This window comes from Echeneis naucrates, chromosome 3 (genome assembly GCF_900963305.1).
Source record: "Echeneis naucrates chromosome 3, fEcheNa1.1, whole genome shotgun sequence".
In the NCBI taxonomy this organism is placed as follows: Eukaryota; Metazoa; Chordata; class Actinopteri; order Carangiformes; family Echeneidae; genus Echeneis; species Echeneis naucrates.
In genome coordinates, this window is record NC_042513.1 from 22,530,006 (window position 1) to 22,548,625 (window position 18,620).

Consider the following 18,620-nt stretch of genomic DNA (forward strand, 5'->3'; position numbering starts at 1 on the left):
CCTCCTCCACCGCTGCCCTCCACCGCCGCTCGCACATCCATCCTCACGACCTCGTTTCATCACACAAGCACTTCCTTAGCTGGACCCTATCCTGAGAGATAATCATTATGTGAGGAGATTTGGCTGCATCAGACAAGCGAAGGCTCTATCAGAACATTTCCTGTGTATTAGCTCATTTATCCCCAGTGGACTCTCAACGTGTAACTCAAGCCATTTTTCCTGTTCAGCCTCACAATTGATATTACTTTCATGCTTTCAACTGGGAGAGTATTTGCTGCAATTGTTATTGTATGCTGTCCCCCGTTTCACTTTTATGTGCTTGTGCTGAAGGCAAAAGTCTTTAATACTGCAAAAATATAGCAAGCCAAACTCTGGAAAGCCTTATCTGAGGAAAAAAAAACAAAACAAAACAAAGCTTTGTATTCCAGAAGTACACAGTGGGAAGACTCAGCAGTGTCAGTCTGCTTTGTGTTAGCGGCCCACTGTCACAAATGCACACGACTCCACTGCTTGGTGTTAAATACACTCTTACACACAGCGATAAACCAGAAACACACACATTTTTGCCCTTTTTCTTCGTAGCTGTTTTCTATCATCTCCTTGTTTTTTAAAATATCTGATTACAACACAGCTGCTGTTGCAATGATATTTGGCTTCTGCTCCATCAATAAGCCATTTGACGCCATTTGGTTGATGCGTTATTGTGTGCGCACATCCGTGTTCATGTGTGTACTGTAGTCGAACTAGAACAGGTCAGAACTACTGTTTGCACCATTTTACGTCCACCTGGCTCAGGTGGACGTAAAATGCTGCTTTGCAGTTGTACTTACTGACTATTTCTAGACATTCGTGCAGTGTTGATCGTAGGATTGTTGTGTTGCCTGCAGGTCCACCATCCTCCAGCAGCAGTTTAACCGTGTGGGCCGGGTGGAGCACGGCTCAGTAGCGCTGCCAGGTGTGATCCGCTCTGGCTCCATTGGCACCGAGTCGCTCAGCATGGGCACCATGCCATCTGCTCAGCAACAGATCACAATGGGTCAGATGCACCGTGGGCACATGCCACCACTGGTAAGACCAGCGTGACCGCATGTGTATGTGTATATTAGATGAACAGATGAATTCCATTGAAAAAGTTCCTGTTTATTTTTGTGTGCTCAGAGCTCAGCACAGCAGGCTCTGATGGGAACCATCAACACCAGTATGCAGGCTGTGCAGAAAGCTCAGATTGACCTGGGGGAGGTGGACGATCTGCCGCCGTTGGGACAGGACATGGTACTTGCACATGTACAGTCACACACTCGCACCTTCCGTGGTGAAATTCACAGGTTCATTCATGACAACGGTCCGAAAAATGAACGACCTTAACTTCAGCTGTGATCTTCCTCTCTTCATGTACTCAGGCATCCAAAGTGTGGATCCAGAACAAGATGGACGAATCAAAGCATGAGATCCACTCACAGGTTGATGCCATCACTGCAGGAACAGCCTCCGTGGTCAACCTCACTGCTGGTCAGTAGCCCCGGCATGACTAAGCAGGATGTATTCTCTTCTTGTGGCATGAATCAGCAAAATAAGTATTTATAATAGAGCAAAGTGAAATTATTCCAATTTTTGATGAAGTATTTTATGAATTCTGCTTGTGTTATTCTGTGAATTGAAGAACTTGTGACCTTAAAGCTGAGCCCTTCCATCTGTCCGGTGTTCATCACCGTCACTGTAGAACCTGTGTGGCGTCTAATAGCTGTTTGATTTGGGGTATCCACTGGCTCGGTGCTATTGTGAACCGTATAAGTTAAACTCAGACAGTCACAGTTGCTTTGGACTGATGGTAATTTGACCCTATTCCCCCCCACCTGGTTTTAAAGAGTTACTTTTAAGGATTTATTCTCTGTGGCTCTGTTTTTCTTATGGCTTCTCTCATTTTGCTCCCACTCTCAGGCGATCCCACTGACACCGACTACACAGCAGTGGGCTGTGCCATCACCACCATCTCTTCCAACCTGACCGAAATGTCAAAGGGTGTGAAGCTGCTGGCCGCGCTGATGGAGGATGACGTGGGAGGAGGTAACGACCTGATGAAGGCTGCCAGGACGTTGGCGGGGGCCGTGTCTGACCTGCTGAAGGCCGTGGAGCCGGCCTCCGGAGAGGTGAGCAAACTGACGCCAAACGTCAAGTTTTGTGGAACAATACTGTCAGTTTATTTTAACGCTGCTCCTGAACATTGCAATTCAGATTATTATTCCCTTCCCTCTCTGTCTGTCTACTGTAAATGTGACATTGTGAAGCTCAACACAGCCAATTAAGTATGACAGATGAAATGGGAGACTGCATTGTTATTGTGGTGTTACTTGAAATGCCAAATTGTGTGCCGTCTACGCAATATTTTGCCTAAGAAGTTAATACAATTTCTTACTGAGGAGAAACACTTCATCATCATCATCTCTGCTGGTGCTCAAAGTCACACCTAATAATATCAGCCTCCTGTCCTGCAGGCTGCCGTCAGCTAACAGCTAATCACCCTGAGTAAAGACCTCCGGCTGAGGCCGAGCTGATTGGCAGACTTGTAATGCTGCTTCATAATCCTTTAGAGGACACTTGGTGATCCGGCCACTCTCATGTTAATGTGCTGTGTATCTACAGGGGTTACAGGACTGTGATGTTCACAGCGATGTCTATTAGAAGTTTGTTTTTGTCACGTCGTGGAGGAGTTATTGAGAAATTAATGTAGTGTAGTGTGTTTTGCTGGTAGTCTGCATAAAGCAAAGGCGTATCAAGCTGATCATTATACCGTTTTGAATTATTGGAAAGATGGCACCAGGCCTGTAGGTGAGCTAGAGAGGGTGGAGCCTGTTTTAAAGTGGAGCATGTCCTGGAGTAGCTATTTCATAAGCCACTTTGTGTTGAAATAATGAACCAAAAAATATCCTCCTTAATTTCAAGATACTCAAAGTGCATGTAAACTCCAAAGATACGGCAGCTTTGGTCCAGCCAAACTAAATGCAGTGTATCTTACTGATGCTCGCTCTCTCTCTCTCTCTCTCTCTCTCTCCCTCTCTCTCTCTCCCTCTCCCTCCCTTTCTCAGCCCAGACAGACTGTACTGACAGCGGCAGGCAGCATCGGCCAGGCCAGTGGAGACCTCCTGCGCCAGATTGGCGAGAACGAGACAGATGAGAGGTTCCAGGTAAAGCTACTCCTCCGCCACTCATCATCATCTGAGAAAACTCCCGTTAATGAAAAACATCACAACCAGCAGTATCATATTTCCTTTCCATAGCTATCCTTTTATTGAATCATATATTCAGCTAATCGTACGAGATAACTCGTACTTTGCTGAATCGCGATTGCTTCTCCACTGTTGTTGGTCGAGGTACATCACGTTTCCTCCCCACACCTAATTACTCAATCTGGAGTGAGTAATTTAAAGAAAATGAGCTGTACAGGTGTGCAGTGGAGGGATGAGTTTTAAATAAGAACAGACTGTTATCATGTTTCCCTTTGATTAGATTTATATTTTATATTTATGTGTGTACTGTGCAAATAATCAAACACGATTGCTCTTCCTGGACAAATTAAGTAAGATTGGAGTTTGATGTCATATTTCTGCAAAATTAACTTATGTTCCACATCTGCTTTCTTTCAGCTCAATTACACACAATTTCAAAGTGTAGTCCGATGGCTCAGAGCCGTATTGGATGCTAATTTTTCCCTTTATCTGCCAGATGCTAATGCCATAGTTATTTTGCAAATCTGCTAGAAAAATGTTAAAGGAGAGACTTTTGGCTGATGATTGATTGTGTTTTGCTCTGTTGCCACCTGTTGCCCAGGACGTCCTGATGAATCTGGCCAAAGCAGTTGCCAATGCTGCAGCCATGTTGGTGTTGAAGGCCAAGAACGTGGCCCAAGTTGCAGAGGACACGGTGCTCCAGAACCGGGTCATTGCTGCCGCCACCCAGTGCGCCCTGTCCACCTCCCAGCTGGTGGCATGTGCCAAGGTACAGCAGAATGGCTGTGGGGCGGTTTTTATTTATTTATTTATTTATTTATTTTAAGAAAACCGTCTAAATAAACCTGCCTGGAGGGGGGAAAAAAAAAAAACACTGACTGTGATGCTTAACGGCTCACAGAATGTCAGTATTTGTATATTATATACTCATTTCCCTAAAAGTGGTTACTATGCGTATACCTGAAAATGACGCAGGAGTGGTGTAATGGCTTTTCCATTTATTACACGGGATCTGATATCTCTGATTCGAATATCCTTGCACTGCTCTAAGGATGCCACTTGGGAAACTGCTGTCAAAGCTATTTGGTTGAGGGCTTGACGATAATTTCTCATTCGCTGCTTCGTTCAGTTTGTCTGCACAGCGTGGTTTAGTAAACAGACATTTATTTCCTCAAATAATTTGGAATAACCTGGAGTTTATCTGCCGCTGGAAACATTCGTTCTGGAGAACAGATATGAGGATGCACCAAGGCACTGTTAAATACCCTGCGCCCTCATCATATTTGCAAACCTTTAATTGTATAACGCACATGTCTCTAATTAGTTTAATTGCTCTCATGCTTCCCTATCTGAAGAGGTGCATTTTCCAAACAAACCCTCACCTCTCTGCGTGGCAGTACAATGAGAAACATCTGCCGAATCTCTTATCTACTTCTTCTTTTTCTCTTTCATCTCTACTTCTTCTGTTCCCTGTGAAATGTGACGTGTGGTTTAATGATGAAGAGAACATGTCTAGCGGTGTGTTTATACCCAAATAAATTATTTTTACTGTTTATGTTCTCGTCACATCTGACTACGAGTTACTTTTGGGCATAATTTATTTTTAGAGTTTCACTTCACTGGATCAGTTTTACTTTCCTCACTTTCCTCATCCCTCTTCCCTTCGTGTTCGGTGTAGGTGGTGAGTCCCACCATCAGTTCCCCAGTTTGCCAGGAGCAGTTAATCGAAGCGGGGAAGCTGGTGGATCGGTCAGTGGAAAGCTGCGTCCAGGCTTGTCTCTCAGCCACAGAAGACGGCGAGCTCCTTAAACAGGTCAGCCTCATTACTGTGCGGACCAACACTGGAACAAACGAGTCGGTGTTTGTTTCCTAGAATAGTCCAACTCTTTGTCATGTTAACCACAGCAGCCGTCTCTTTATTCAGATTCAGTTTGTGTGCTAACAACCGTCTTAGGAAACAACAGAGATAATGAGCCTGTGGTGCTTATCTCCAGTTGTGTGGAATAAGAAGTAGGAGAGAAATGCAGTTGAAAAAGCTCATCACTGACATTGTCGATGTGCATCTCCTGTGCTGAAGGTGAGTGCAGCAGCCAGCGTGGTGAGTCAGGCTCTGGGAGACCTCCTGCAACATGTCCGTCAGTATACCTCAAGAGGAGAGCCCATCGGACGCTACGACCAGGCCACAGACACCATCATGACGGTCACCGAGAGCATATTCAGCTCAATGGGAGACGCAGGTTAGTCCAAAAGTGGTTAACGGCTGATGGAGAAACTCTGTGGACGCTTTCCATATCGTGGAGTCCATAAAAAAAGAAGTTCAAACTTCAGGGACGTGCTGTATTTAGGTTAAGCAAGAGGTTAATTAATTGTCATTAAAGTGAGAATTGCTTTTGATTGCCAAAGCACTTGTGGTTTTAAGCCTTCATTAGCTGGAAAGCACAGCTTCAATTGAGGTTTTAGTTTTGATTAGCCACACAAACAGTGTGAGTCTAGAGATGAGTCAGCTAGTGCACCAATCAAGTCTGAATCACAGCTCTTAGCAATCGTTGCATAGACTGAAATGAAACTTTGTCCAGAGGATTAGTCCTGTTGGCATTTTTACTTTACAGTGAAACATCTTGACATGAGATTTGGCTCATACGTTAACTCGTGTGTTCATGCACCTTTAAGAATAAATTGTAATTCACCAGAGCTGCAGGTTTGGTACTTATTACATATTAGCATGCATGGTGAATATTATAAACTTTATCAGCATGCAAGCCTGTAAGCATCCTGTCATCAGTATTTAGCTCTGAGTACAGTCTCATGGAGAAATTTAAAGAGCTGTAGTCTCTTGTTGATGATGCACTTACTGCCTGCAAATGATACAAATATTGATAATCTGAGCAAAAAAAGATAAAGGCAGTTTGCGCTATATGTACATGGTAGTTGCTTTGCACTGAGACCCGTGCATATTGTTGGTGGGCTGTAATCTATTACAAAAGGTACTTAGTTACACCTGTGTTAGCCAAGTGGGAAAAATCATTTATGCTAAATCTCTTCATCATAACTGACCTGCCAAAGCTCCGGCTGGTAAGGGAGACTTCTCAGAGAGACTGGTGCGATGGTGGGTTTGAATGGACTGCTGTCAGCCGAGCTGTCAGCCATGTTAACAAGTCTGACAGCACAGGAAGACACACAGATAGAAAGAGATGCTCGGAGAACGTCCCAGCGGTCGACTCGGATGGATTGAATGGCATGATGCTGTTTTTTTATATTTATTTATTTATTTCTGGTGAGGCCTGCATACGCGAAACCATAGGGAGAGTACAGCCTGTGACCTGGTGTCAGATATGTCAAGCCATGCCGCACCATTCAGAAAATGAAACGTGAAGAGGGGGAAAATAGAGTCGGTCCATCTGCAGGACTGCTGGACGATCAGCTGATACAGTCATGAATTATAGAGGCTTCCTGCCAGATAGCTTTTGTTCTTCTTTGATGGAAAGGACACAGACACCAGTCCCTTTTTTCTCACTCTTGTCTTCCCTCATTAGTCTGACTCTGAAGAATATTTTCAGAGGGATTCAGAAATAATTACATCCAGCCACGTTCCACCACACTAAACTCAGTGGACGATTCATCTTGTTTTCTCCCTCCAGGTTCCCTCGTTTTTTTTTTTTTTTGGACATTCAAACCTGATAATATTGTTAATGGTCTTAGACACAGCAGTCAACAGTCTATCCAACATCGGAGTGAAATTAAAAATAATTGCCCATAGAGTTTGCCAGCATTGCATTTCCTGCATCTTTATTCTCAAATTTTACACAAGAAAACAGTATTCAAGCATAGTTGTCTTGTTGTGCGGCAAGGTCGAAGATATCAAAGTGGATTTTGTAATTTTTTTTTTTTTCTGTATTCAATTTATCAAGTTTAAACATCAGTATGAATATGTAGTTTTCCTCTGGTCTCTCTCATCCACAGGGGAGATGGTCCGGCAGGCTCGGGTCTTGGCTCAGGCCACCTCAGACCTGGTGAACGCCATGAGGTCTGATGCTGAGGCCGAGGTGGATGTTGACAACTCGAAGAAGCTGCTGGCGGCTGCTAAACTGCTTGCAGACGCCACAGCGAGGATGGTAGAGGCGGCAAAGGTAAGCAGCGCGCGAGACGTTAAACATATAATAGTTGCTGTGCTTGCTTTCTTATCATTTTAGACTTTCATCTGAACTTTTCTCATCAAAAGACAGGTGTAACTATAAAAGGAGCTTTAGCCTATCATTTTTGTTCTGTAAATCTTTTTGGTTTTATGACCAGGGAAAGATTTGCAGAATTTGCTTCTCCAGTACAAACAAGGTGACAAGCGGGAGAGAAAGAAGCCAGACATCCCAAGAGAGCTGTGTGTGTATACGAGTACAATAAAAAGGAAGAAAAGGGCCAAAGATGTGAAATGATTCCATTGGTGAGGTGTTAAATCATTAACAGCAGATGGTGTTTAAAGTTACTTCACCAGAGATTTTGGGATATTTATGAGTCCTTAATCTGAAGATGTACTTCTGAAGTTGCTTTAGTGAAGTTTGATCTCCAGTAAACATGAACAAAGATTGAATTTGTAAATTGATACATTTTTCACGATGACGAAGCAAAACAGTTGCTGCTGTGCTGACATCATCTGACAAACTGAAGACACAGTGGAAGCACGGTAGCGATCAGTTTTCATTTACTGAGTTCTGCGGTTCTATTTATCACGCTGAGTAATTCAAGGTTTGTCCTCATCCTTCATTTTATTAAAGATGTGTCTCTAAGAGCAGTTATAGGAGTATAAAATGTTAATGTAGCGCCAAACAGCTTGACATGATGAAGCGTTAGAAGACATTAAACTTCTTCCTCCCAGACTGCAGAGAGACGGACTTTAGGTTTACTGCTCATCATCCCGCCGTCTTTTATCCGAACTATGTATCCGCTTCGGTTAATAAAATGGTGCTCTCCAGCTGGGTAGTCAAGTTTGATGCCAGGCTCACCGCTGTCGCAGCTGAATTATATTTATTTGACCTCAGCCAGCTGTTGCCTCAGTAATTTATTAAGAATCTGTGGTTTAGTTTATAGACAGTGGATTTAATAACTAACATTTTTGTCGTTGTTTTTGTTTTTGCCCGTACTCAGGTAATGATTTACTGTAGATATAGTACAGGAGGTCAGTATCTTATTCACATATTCAGAGATTATTATACGTAATACAAACATACAAGCAACAAACGAAAAATCAAACATGGCAAATGAACTGCTATTTTTCCATGACTGCTATGCACCATTAGATGTTTGGCCAAAAAAAAAAAAAAAACAGCAACACCTGGAGTCACAATGAGCTGATTCCCCAAAATATTTATAAATGTTAATTTGCAGATTACATTAGTTGCATTCCTAGAAAGTGTAAGTGAGAAGGGATTTAAAAGTATGTGAGGCTTAAGTCCAATATTTGACACCCAAAGAGACAATGGCTTTAGGTCATTGATGTTTGATGACCAGTTAGTTAAACAATAATTTAGGTAATTCAGCTCGGCTCAGTTAGATAACTGAATAAATGTGGCTAATAACACTTAAGATGAGTAGCTTAAATAACTGAAAAATGGAGCGAGAGATAGCGAGACCCCTGATATACGTTATCACCGTGAACCAGACCTCAGTTTTTGGAGACTAGTTCCTTTGATGAATTATTGCTTGTGATATCTTCTTTCAGCCTCTGGAAATCAGCTCCTTTTAATAATTATGTAAATGGCTGTTCTATTTCAATGGTGTCAACATTTGGCAGGAAGCAGGTGACAGCTGACAACTCTACTGAGCACCATGATAAATGCTAGTTTGTCAAATGTTGGACAATGTCTTGAAAGAAAAAAACCTTTTGATAAAAGACATTTCTATATTTCTGTCTGTTTGTACATTTGTGTCTGCATGTGCGAGCCTCATTGACATTGATATCTATGTTTCATTTCTTCAGCTCACAGCCGCTGTGGGGTTGAACGTCAACTTAATGATATGAATTTGTAGCGGCAAAGCAGCCCACGTCTTTGCGCAGTTAATTCACGGAATGCCGGCAGGTTCAACTGTCTCTCCAAAAGTAGGAGACATGGAGACGCGAAGTGACATTGGTCTCCACACAACTTGGTTAAGTTGTGATGTTGGATACCCCAAAAAAAAAATACAAAATAAAAAATAAAAACCTCAAAGTAATTGTTGCAGTGAGGAGGAGCTTCAGTCGAGTTGGGTTTCAGTGATTAAACCTGCATCATTTTCAAAGATCTGTAAAAGCAGATTAAATATTCATCGATAACTTGTATTTATCAACGGCTGCTCTGCGGGTATGTCTCCTGCTTTTTTTTTTTTTTGTGAAGAGTGCAAACATCTTCGTGAACCACTCTTAATGCTCAGTGCAAAGACTGCTGAAAGTCGTGGCTTCAGCCGTCTTATGTACAGTAAATATGTGTTGTTGATTGTGTTTGTACAAACCTGTGTGTGTTCCCAGGGGGCCGCAGCGTACCCAGAGAACGAGGACCAGCAGCAGAGACTGAGGGAGGCTGCGGAGGGTCTACGTGTTGCCACCAATGCTGCCGCTCAGAACGCCATTAAGAAGAAACTGATAAATAGGCTGGAGGTCAGTGGTGCTGGAAAACACACATTTTTCACAACGTGACACTGCTCATCCACCAAGAGCCAAAAATAAAATACACCTTTACAGGATTTTATTACATAAACACCAAGACTGGGCTTAAAAGTGTCCCATCTGGGTTACTACATCTATACATGAAAGATCAGGGAGGCCTTTTTGTGGCAGGATTACTTCACTCATGACCTCTGCAAAATACTCACTTATGTGTTTATTGCAGTCATAAGATTTTAAAATATCCAGAGTAATTAATTTCATTTGTGTAACCCAAGTGTAAGGTCAAGGGTCAAGGGTCAAGGGATGCATTATTTGTCTCCCTTTAGAGAAATTACACCGTCAGTTGAACCTGAAAGTGTTTTCCTTCATTTGCACTCGAAAGCAGGAATAAAAACTATTGTTAAATAATGTGTTCTCTAATAGACCACAAACTCATCTCTTTTGCAGCCTCACCAGATTTTACATGTGTGTGTTTGCTTGTCTCTCTTGTTCCTCAGAATGCAGCTAAGCAGGCCGCGGCTGCAGCCACTCAGACCATCGCTGCTGCTCAGAACGCTGCTGCATCCAACAAAAACACGGCTGCTCACCAGCAGCTGGTGCAGAGCTGTAAGGTGAGGCTCAAGGCTGAATGAAAGCGGGCTGCCGTTTCTACATTGTTTGTTATTATTTAACTGTCTGCGTCTTACTTTTTTCCTTTCATACCTTTTTACTGAGCTCTCTTTCAGTTCGATATTTTATACATCTTGTGCATCTCGGCTGTTTGTTTTATGAATAAACGGCTTTATTGAGAGATTTTATAGCGTCGTTAAGTTAATCTGTGAAGTGTCGGTGCATAAAGGGAACCTTTGTGTGTGTTTGTTTGTGCGTAGGCAGTGGCGGATCATATCCCACAGCTTGTCCAGGGAGTGCGGGGCAGTCAGGCCAAACCAGAGGACCTAAGTGCACAACTGGCCCTCATCATTGCCAGTCAGAACTTCCTACAGGTGCAGAACACACCCACTCGCACTGTGGCCGCACCACTTCAGCTGGAGGATGGGTTGTTAAAACTTTATGTGCCCGTAGTCAAACTGAGCAACGTCAAGTCTACATTGGAAACTAGGCTGAACTAAGTATAAATAGTGTTTCTGTCAAGTGGGGAGCCTTTAAAAATAGGCCTGTAACCTCCTTTCAGTTGAAGCAGGCAGTTTAAAAAGCACTGGGGGGTACGCTCAGTGTTCCTGAAATACATCATGGGTGAAATATCCAGCACATGATTTCGCAATAATGCCTTTTTGTTGCCCAGAGAAACATTTCGTTAATACCTGGAGGCGAAAATGTATTTTTAACAAACATTTTTTACTGACAAACGTTCAATAAACTTTTTCTTTTCTGTGGGCATATATCATTGCCTGTTCTTTCTTTTTCTCCCTGCAGCCTGGTAGTAAGATGGTCACCTCGGCCAAGTCTTCTGTTCCCACGGTGACCGATCAGGCTGCAGCCATGCAACTGGGTCAGTGTGCCAAGAACCTGGCTACCTGCCTGGCTGAGTTAAGGACATCTGCGCAGAAGGTACAGCACAGGCACAAAGGAGAAACTTTGTATGCAAATATGGAAAATGCATGCAAACACACTTAAATCCTCACAGAGAGGTTCAGTGCCTCTACGGGTCGTGCCTAACAAGCATAATGCTTAAAATCACAATACGGGCAAAAAAATTGAGCCATCTATTCAGTATGCTACACAGTGTGACAGACTGCTGTTGAGTTTTTGTTTTACTGCTTAGTCCACATTAAATGCAGTGAAGTGTAAACTGCTGTGTTAGAGGGTTTAAAATTGCATAGCAGGCCTCTGAATCAAGTCACGTCAACTGACTTGAGACAATAGTTTATTGCATTTTCCTCAAGTACGAGATTTGCAGCAAATGTATGTTTCCCTGCATGGCAATAGTTAATACGCTGTCAGTCATGACGTTTATATTTCTGTTCAAGGATCTCAGCATTCACGTCCACAACAAATAATCAGCCACAAGCGTTATACTTAATGTGAAATGTGAGCAGCAGTGAGACACACTTTTTATTTTCCAGGCTCATGAAGCCTGCGGTCCCATGGAGATAGACTCGGCGCTCACTGCCATCCAGACCCTGAGAAGTGAGCTGCAGGACGCCAAGTTGGCCGCTGTCAACACCCAGCTGAAGCCACTACCTGGAGAATCAGTAAGAGAATTTACACCCATCGGGGTGCTTTCTTTTGCGTTCTCACAAACCCAGTGTTTCACTTGTTCCCTTTTCTCTCCTGCTACAGCTGGAGAAGTGTGCTCAGGATCTGGGCAGCACCTCCAAGTCAGTGGGCTCCTCCATGGCTCAGCTCCTCACCTGTGCTGCACAAGGCAATGAACACTACACAGGTCGGTGCGGCCGTCGTGCTCCAAAAACATTCTGTGAAGTGGTCTTTCGTAGTCTTAAACACTTCTGTAAGACTGGTGATTTCTCTGAACTCCTCAGTTATGAACTTAACTCTTTTCTTGTGAGCATAAATGATCCCATTAATGCCAATGGAGTTCACTTGTAGTTGCCAGCGTTTTATTTAGCTTTGCACAGCCCACTTCACACACAAAGCCTCGTTCTCTTTTTCCACATGACTTTCTTCAGTATTTAACTGAGGTTTGATTGAATACTCCAATCCGATTAGCCAACATGTTGCATCAAGTCAGTTAATATTTTGCTCTCATCTTGGATACTTTGTTTGAAACGACTGCTTTGAGGTAAATGGATCAGTTCAAAATGCTTTTTAACGTCAAGCCTCATTTCCTGTTTTTGGTCTTAAAATGGGTTGGGTTTTTTTTTATTTTTTTTAAATAGCACTCTTACTTGGATTATAGCAGGCAACCTGACCAAAACATGATTTACTTTCCTTAAGTAATCTTGTCATCTGCAACATAATATGGCCCCACTCTGTTGGTGTTATTCCATTCAGCTGATGCACTTCAAATGAGATGAGTTGTAATTGATTTCATTATGTTTGTAATGAGTTGTACTGTTTGTGTTAGCTTCTGCAAATGAGCCAAACACTGGGCCAAATAATTTTGCTCATGTCACAACACATTTGTCAAAGCAGTGATCACTTTTGCGTATGAAATCTCCCTCGCAGTTAATTATTTGATGTACGTTAATGATGATGATGCGTGATTGGTTTGGGATCCGTTTCTGACTGTAGTTGGCTTCTGTCCCACCTGTAATCTCACCTGTGTAGGAATAGCAGCCAGGGAGACAGCTCAGGCCCTGAAAACTCTGGCCCAGGCGGCCCGTGGCGTTGCTGCTTCCACCACAGACCCCAAGGCTGCAGCTGCCATGCTGGACTCGGCTCGGGATGTTATGGAGGGCTCGGCGCTTCTCATTCACGAGGCCAAGCAGGCGCTGATTTCCCCCGGAGACGCTGAGAGCCAGCAGAGGCTGGCACAGGTGAGCTGGTTCGGGACTGCTCCGGGGCCTGCAGTCTACTCTGCTCGCCTGTCCTCTTTAAGAGTGTGTGTGTGTGTGTGTGTGTGTGTGTGTGCACGTGCGTGCGTGCGTGCGTGTGTGTGCGACTCTTGATGCTGCAGGCTGGATGGTTCAGTCCAGCTCTCATCCTTCTGTCAGACTGCATCACCTCCGCCAACAAGCTAACACCACCAAATGTCACCACTGAGACAATTTTAAAGAACCCTGAAGTTTCTCAAATCAAAAATACACACCGGCTGTTGTTTACAATCACTGATTCAGTTTTAATTGGCGTGTGAATTGTCTGTTTTGTATGGATGTCATGTGACTGTGCAGTCAGCTCTTCTGTCCAACAGCATTTCTTGCTCTGCTTGCTATGTTTTTCCTAAATTTCTGCATACGGACAAAGTCCGATCTTGATGAATGTCTAATCCTGCTTAGTAAAACTTGAACGTGAACACCTGTCAAATTTAGAAAGGGACTCCTATAATCACCTTGGTGGCATATTTTTAGGCCAAGTACTTTATTTATTTATGCCTTGCCCTCATTTTCGCTCCACCAGATGATTTCATTATAGGTTTCTTGGTAGAAACGTAGAGAAATTAATCAGGGGGATCACAAAATAAGCTTCATCTTAAAATGGAGTATAATGTAATACTGCTTATTAATTTGAAATTGGCTCACAACATTGAATTAAGGACCTAGTTTTGATTGTATCTCTGTGTCAAAAACAATTTTATCTGTAGCTGAGTACAGTTTCCTCTAAATGTTATGAATATATGACACCCTTTAACTCTCCTGGGAAACTGTGCCGTTACAGGTGGCCAAGGCCGTGTCTCATTCCCTGAATAACTGCGTCAACTGTCTGCCTGGACAGAAGGATGTGGACATGGCTCTCAAGAGCATCGGGGAGGCCAGTAAGAAACTGCTGATTGAAACAGTGAGTTTGGATATTGGGATTGGATTTAGGTTCGAAAAATATCCCTGATGATAGTTGTTACAATACGTGACCGCTCTGTTTTTCAATCGTTTTGCATCGACTGTTTCTCTCCAAAATCTCTGCAGATCCCTCCAGCGTCTAAGTCATTTCAAGAGGCCCAGAGTGAGCTGAATCAAACGGCAGCGGATCTGAACCAGTCAGCGGGAGAGGTGGTCCATGCCTCCAGGGGCAGCAGCAGCCAACTGGCAGTGGCCTCGGGGAAGTTCAGTCAAGACTTTGATGAGTTCCTGGATGCTGGCATTGAGATGGCTGGGCACACTCAGGTTTGTCTCGTTGCATCATCATCATCATCGTTTTCACCCCACCTTGATGTGTGTTTGATGATGATGCAATGTAAGGATTTTGCGTTATTGTAGAAAAAGGATGACCAGGTGCAGGTGATTGGAAACCTGAAGAACATCTCCATGGCTTCTAGCAAGCTGCTGCTGGCTGCTAAGAGTCTCTCTGTCGACCCCGCAGCGGCAAATGCCAAGAATCTGCTAGCTGCTGCTGCGAGGTATCACACCTCACCACTGCACAGACCTGTACAGTGTGTTCCTATAAGCATTGTTTATCAGAAACTACTACTTACAACAGTCCTGTTTTAGAGATGTTGTTTCAAATGTGTTGACCCTTTAAAGGCTTTTGTTTGCGGTGTTCCTTAGATGTGTTGTATCATGTTGACACATGCTTCAATTTAACAAAAATTTTCTTAATGAGGTCAGGCTAAATTATAGTAATACGTCTTTGCATGACGCAATACAATTCAACAGAACGAGGAACTACGGCCTCCAGCCATCAAACGATGGTTTCGCACAAGCTAAACATTATAACCTTGATGAAGGTTGGAATCATAGCTGGACTGTTTTATTGCCTTAGTTTTTGCCAACTCTATCTAATAAACTGCCAACTGAATATATGTTGCAGTGTAGCTAATATTTTCTTGGAAGTGCAAGGTATTTGCCTTTTAAATTGAAAATATCAGGCAGAGACAGCATCATATATCAGGCATATGGACGATCCAACTGTCCGTTGGTGTAAAAATCCCCCACTGCGTTTGAAACCGTTGTTTTTAAATCACTAAGCAGTAAGTGTCTCATGCAGCGCATTGAACCATGGTAATATCATCCATCAAGTCAAGTGCGTTGTGTTATGATCGCCAAGTTATTAGCAAAATGCATTTCAGACATCTGCCCACCATGAAAGACATAACTTGCTCATAAAAGGCTTCAAACGGTGCCGGCTGCCAGACTCAAAAGTAATTACAAATAAAAACAATAAAATAAGAATTTCCCAATATCCACCGGTGATGAACTGCATGAGCTTGTGCATGAACACGGGGTGCAAGCGCAGGCTTTGTTATCAGCACACAAAAAACCTTTCAGTGAATGTGATCGCACAAATATTTAATCTGTTATGTTTTTGTTTTGATTTTTTTTTTTTTTTTTTTTAAACAGGGCAGTGACTGACAGCATTAATCAGCTGATCACGCTGTGTACACAGCAGGCTCCTGGCCAGAAGGAGTGTGACAATGCCCTCAGAGAGTTGGAGGTAAACAGCAACGTCACCACAGCAGTCGCTCAACAACCATGTGAACAAAGTGACGAGTTAAATTGCTCATTTTGGTTGATTTGCTCAGTGTTGCACTAATAATGCCTGGAACTAACCACAAAGGATTTTATTAGAACAATTCTCATCTCGAACGTTTAATGCACACTTGCGTCCCAGGCCGTCCGAGGAATGCTGGACAACCCCAATGAGCCAGTCAGCGATCTCTCCTACTTTGACTGCATTGAGAGTGTGATGGAGAACTCCAAGGTAGGCCCTCAGATTAAACATGAGGAGATCGAAACACTTTACACACAGACACACACGTCTTAAAGTGGTTCCCCCTCTCTCCTCTCTTTGTTCTGCTGGCTCTCTGTCCAGGTTCTCGGAGAATCCATGGCAGGTATTTCTCAGAACTGCAAGACTGGAGATGTGCCTGCGTTTGGAGACTGTGTGGGTTCAGCTTCCAAGGCTCTCTGTGGCCTCACTGAAGCTGCAGGACAGGTACAGAGAAGAATTTGTGGAGAAAAGCAGCTACTGAGCGGTTCACATTGTGATGCCAGTGTGTACTGATGTCCCTGTTTGTTTGTTTGTTTTTTTTCCTCCCCAGGCCTCATACCTGGTGGGTGTGTCTGATCCCAACAGCCAGGCTGGACACCAGGGGTTGGTGGATCCCATCCAGTTTGCCAAAGCCAATCAGGCGATCCAGATGGCCTGCCAGAATCTTGTGGACCCAGATAGCAGTCCGTCGCAGGTACATGCCCCTGTTATATCCTCAGTTGCGTGGGCAGAAAATGTAGGTTTAGGGTTTTGCAACATCACCATATCTCAGCTCTTTTTGCAGAGGAGTCTTGAACCTTAAGTAGTTTTGTGAAGCCTCTTTTTTTGTATCTAGTATCGAGTCATTCAGAAAGAAAAAGTAAAACCAATCAGCCTCATAACAATCAATCTTGAAGCATTTCATCATTCTGTCTCAATAAAATTTGTATTTCTACACGTGCCTGATACAAATGTGTCCCGCCTGATGCTTTTTTTTTTTTTTTCCCCCTTGGTGGGAAAATCTAATATTTACCTCATTATTGCACTATCATTATATTTTTCCCTGTCAAAAATTCGTTCAGACACACACTTTTGGTGTGTAATTGCTGTGTCGTAATCAGTTTTAACTCTGAGATAAGATCTCACGTTCTAATTTAAAGCCTTGTTTCCAACGTGACAGGTGCTCTCTGCAGCCACCATTGTGGCTAAGCACACCTCGGCGCTGTGCAACGCCTGCCGTCTGGCTTCCTCCAAGACGACCAACCCAGTTGCCAAGAGGCACTTTGTACAGTCTGCCAAAGAGGTGGCAAACAGCACCGCCAACTTGGTCAAAACCATCAAGGTAGGATTTCTGTGATTGGCTCCAAGCCCTCACTGGCACACTGCTAACTTTGATAGCAATGTAATTGATAATTGAAGAGCGCACATCAGGTCAATTATGTTTGCAAAAGCTAATTTCTCTCAAACTTTTGCCAAAGAAATGTTTCATTCTTGCCCAGTGATGCCCACTACACTTTTTATATACATGAGCACTTATTAAGTTTTCTAAGCTCTCTCCCTCTCCAGGCCTTGGATGGGGATTTCTCGGACGAGAACAGGAACAGGTGTCGAGTCGCCACGGCGCCGCTAATTGAGGCTGTGGAAAACCTGACAACATTCGCTTCCAACCCCGAGTTTGCCAGCATCCCTGCTCAAATCAGCAGCGAGGTATGGCCATGTGATTCAAAGGGCGGGTCATATTCGTGCACAACTACGACATGTCATAAAGAAGATGGTGGGATATGCTGCAGAAAAAGGATGTTGCACTGAAAGCACACGTTTTGCATTCACATAACTTTCTCTGTTTTTCTGTAGGGCTCTGCGGCGCAGGAGCCCATCCTCCGGTCGGCACGCTCCATGCTGGACAGCTCCACCCACCTGCTCAAGACTGCTCGCTCGTTAGTTATCAACCCCAAAGACCCGCCCACCTGGTCTGTGCTTGCTGGTCACTCCCGCACCGTCTCCGACTCCATCAAGAGCCTCATCACAGCCATCCGGTTAGTGAGCAAGCTTTTCTTTAGATAAAATAAATGACGCAGAACCAAAAGCTGATGAACTACAGATAACAAAAACCCTCCATCATCCATTAATTATACCACTTGTGCATCGGGGCTGTAGGAGGACTGAGGACAATCTAACCCTAACCCAACTGACAGTGACATTGACTAACTAACCCTAAAGGTGCTTGTCTTTGGACTGTGGGGGGAAGCTGGGGTGTCCGGAGGAAACCCACATACACAGGCACTGCTAACCATTGCACCACACAGCTAGCAGTAAGTTATTTTAGTTTAGCATTCAGACTGGAACGCCAGCCCCAGTCCATGCCCCTTTATGACCCTTGTGTTGTTGTTGCCACCACTTCATAATAATTTCATGTAGTTTCTGAATGCCGATAGACGCATTGATGGTGGCGAATGTTTACACCGAAGTTGAAAATGCGGAGAACTTTTGCTTGCTGTGAGACTAATGCAGTGTCCTTGAGAAACGATGCCAAGCTCAGTACTATGGCGTGGCTGATGCTTGCTCTCACTTCTCCCCGGTTAACATTTTTAATCTCCTTTGTCACACCTTTTGCATCTGACCTTGATCAGAACAAAACTGATACATACGCGGAGCTAATTCCCAGAGTCAGACGCACTGAATTTTAAGGTCGCCGTTTGGCTCGGAACATCTGCACATTAGCATTCACACACAGCCGGCTGAGC

The 18,620-nt window shown here is 43.7% G+C and overlaps 1 protein-coding gene across 2 annotated transcripts in view; it reads left to right on the plus strand.

Moving 5' to 3' along the window:
- Positions 1–18,620, plus strand: part of LOC115040658 (talin-2-like) — a 78,440-nt gene that overhangs the window by 44,977 nt on the left and 14,843 nt on the right. For both annotated transcript variants that reach the window (XM_029497550.1, XM_029497551.1), the window contains exons 14-39: positions 888–1,068; positions 1,159–1,272; positions 1,401–1,509; positions 1,939–2,147; positions 3,084–3,182; positions 3,826–3,993; positions 4,903–5,037; positions 5,302–5,461; positions 7,185–7,351; positions 9,718–9,846; positions 10,353–10,466; positions 10,725–10,838; positions 11,269–11,403; positions 11,919–12,047; positions 12,136–12,238; positions 13,084–13,292; positions 14,131–14,250; positions 14,376–14,573; positions 14,667–14,806; positions 15,747–15,840; positions 16,018–16,107; positions 16,219–16,341; positions 16,448–16,591; positions 17,057–17,218; positions 17,443–17,583; positions 17,731–17,912. In XM_029497550.1, the coding sequence (XP_029353410.1) occupies positions 888–1,068; positions 1,159–1,272; positions 1,401–1,509; positions 1,939–2,147; positions 3,084–3,182; positions 3,826–3,993; positions 4,903–5,037; positions 5,302–5,461; positions 7,185–7,351; positions 9,718–9,846; positions 10,353–10,466; positions 10,725–10,838; positions 11,269–11,403; positions 11,919–12,047; positions 12,136–12,238; positions 13,084–13,292; positions 14,131–14,250; positions 14,376–14,573; positions 14,667–14,806; positions 15,747–15,840; positions 16,018–16,107; positions 16,219–16,341; positions 16,448–16,591; positions 17,057–17,218; positions 17,443–17,583; positions 17,731–17,912 (3,669 nt within the window). The remainder of the gene's footprint in view (positions 1–887; positions 1,069–1,158; positions 1,273–1,400; positions 1,510–1,938; positions 2,148–3,083; positions 3,183–3,825; positions 3,994–4,902; positions 5,038–5,301; positions 5,462–7,184; positions 7,352–9,717; positions 9,847–10,352; positions 10,467–10,724; positions 10,839–11,268; positions 11,404–11,918; positions 12,048–12,135; positions 12,239–13,083; positions 13,293–14,130; positions 14,251–14,375; positions 14,574–14,666; positions 14,807–15,746; positions 15,841–16,017; positions 16,108–16,218; positions 16,342–16,447; positions 16,592–17,056; positions 17,219–17,442; positions 17,584–17,730; positions 17,913–18,620) is intronic.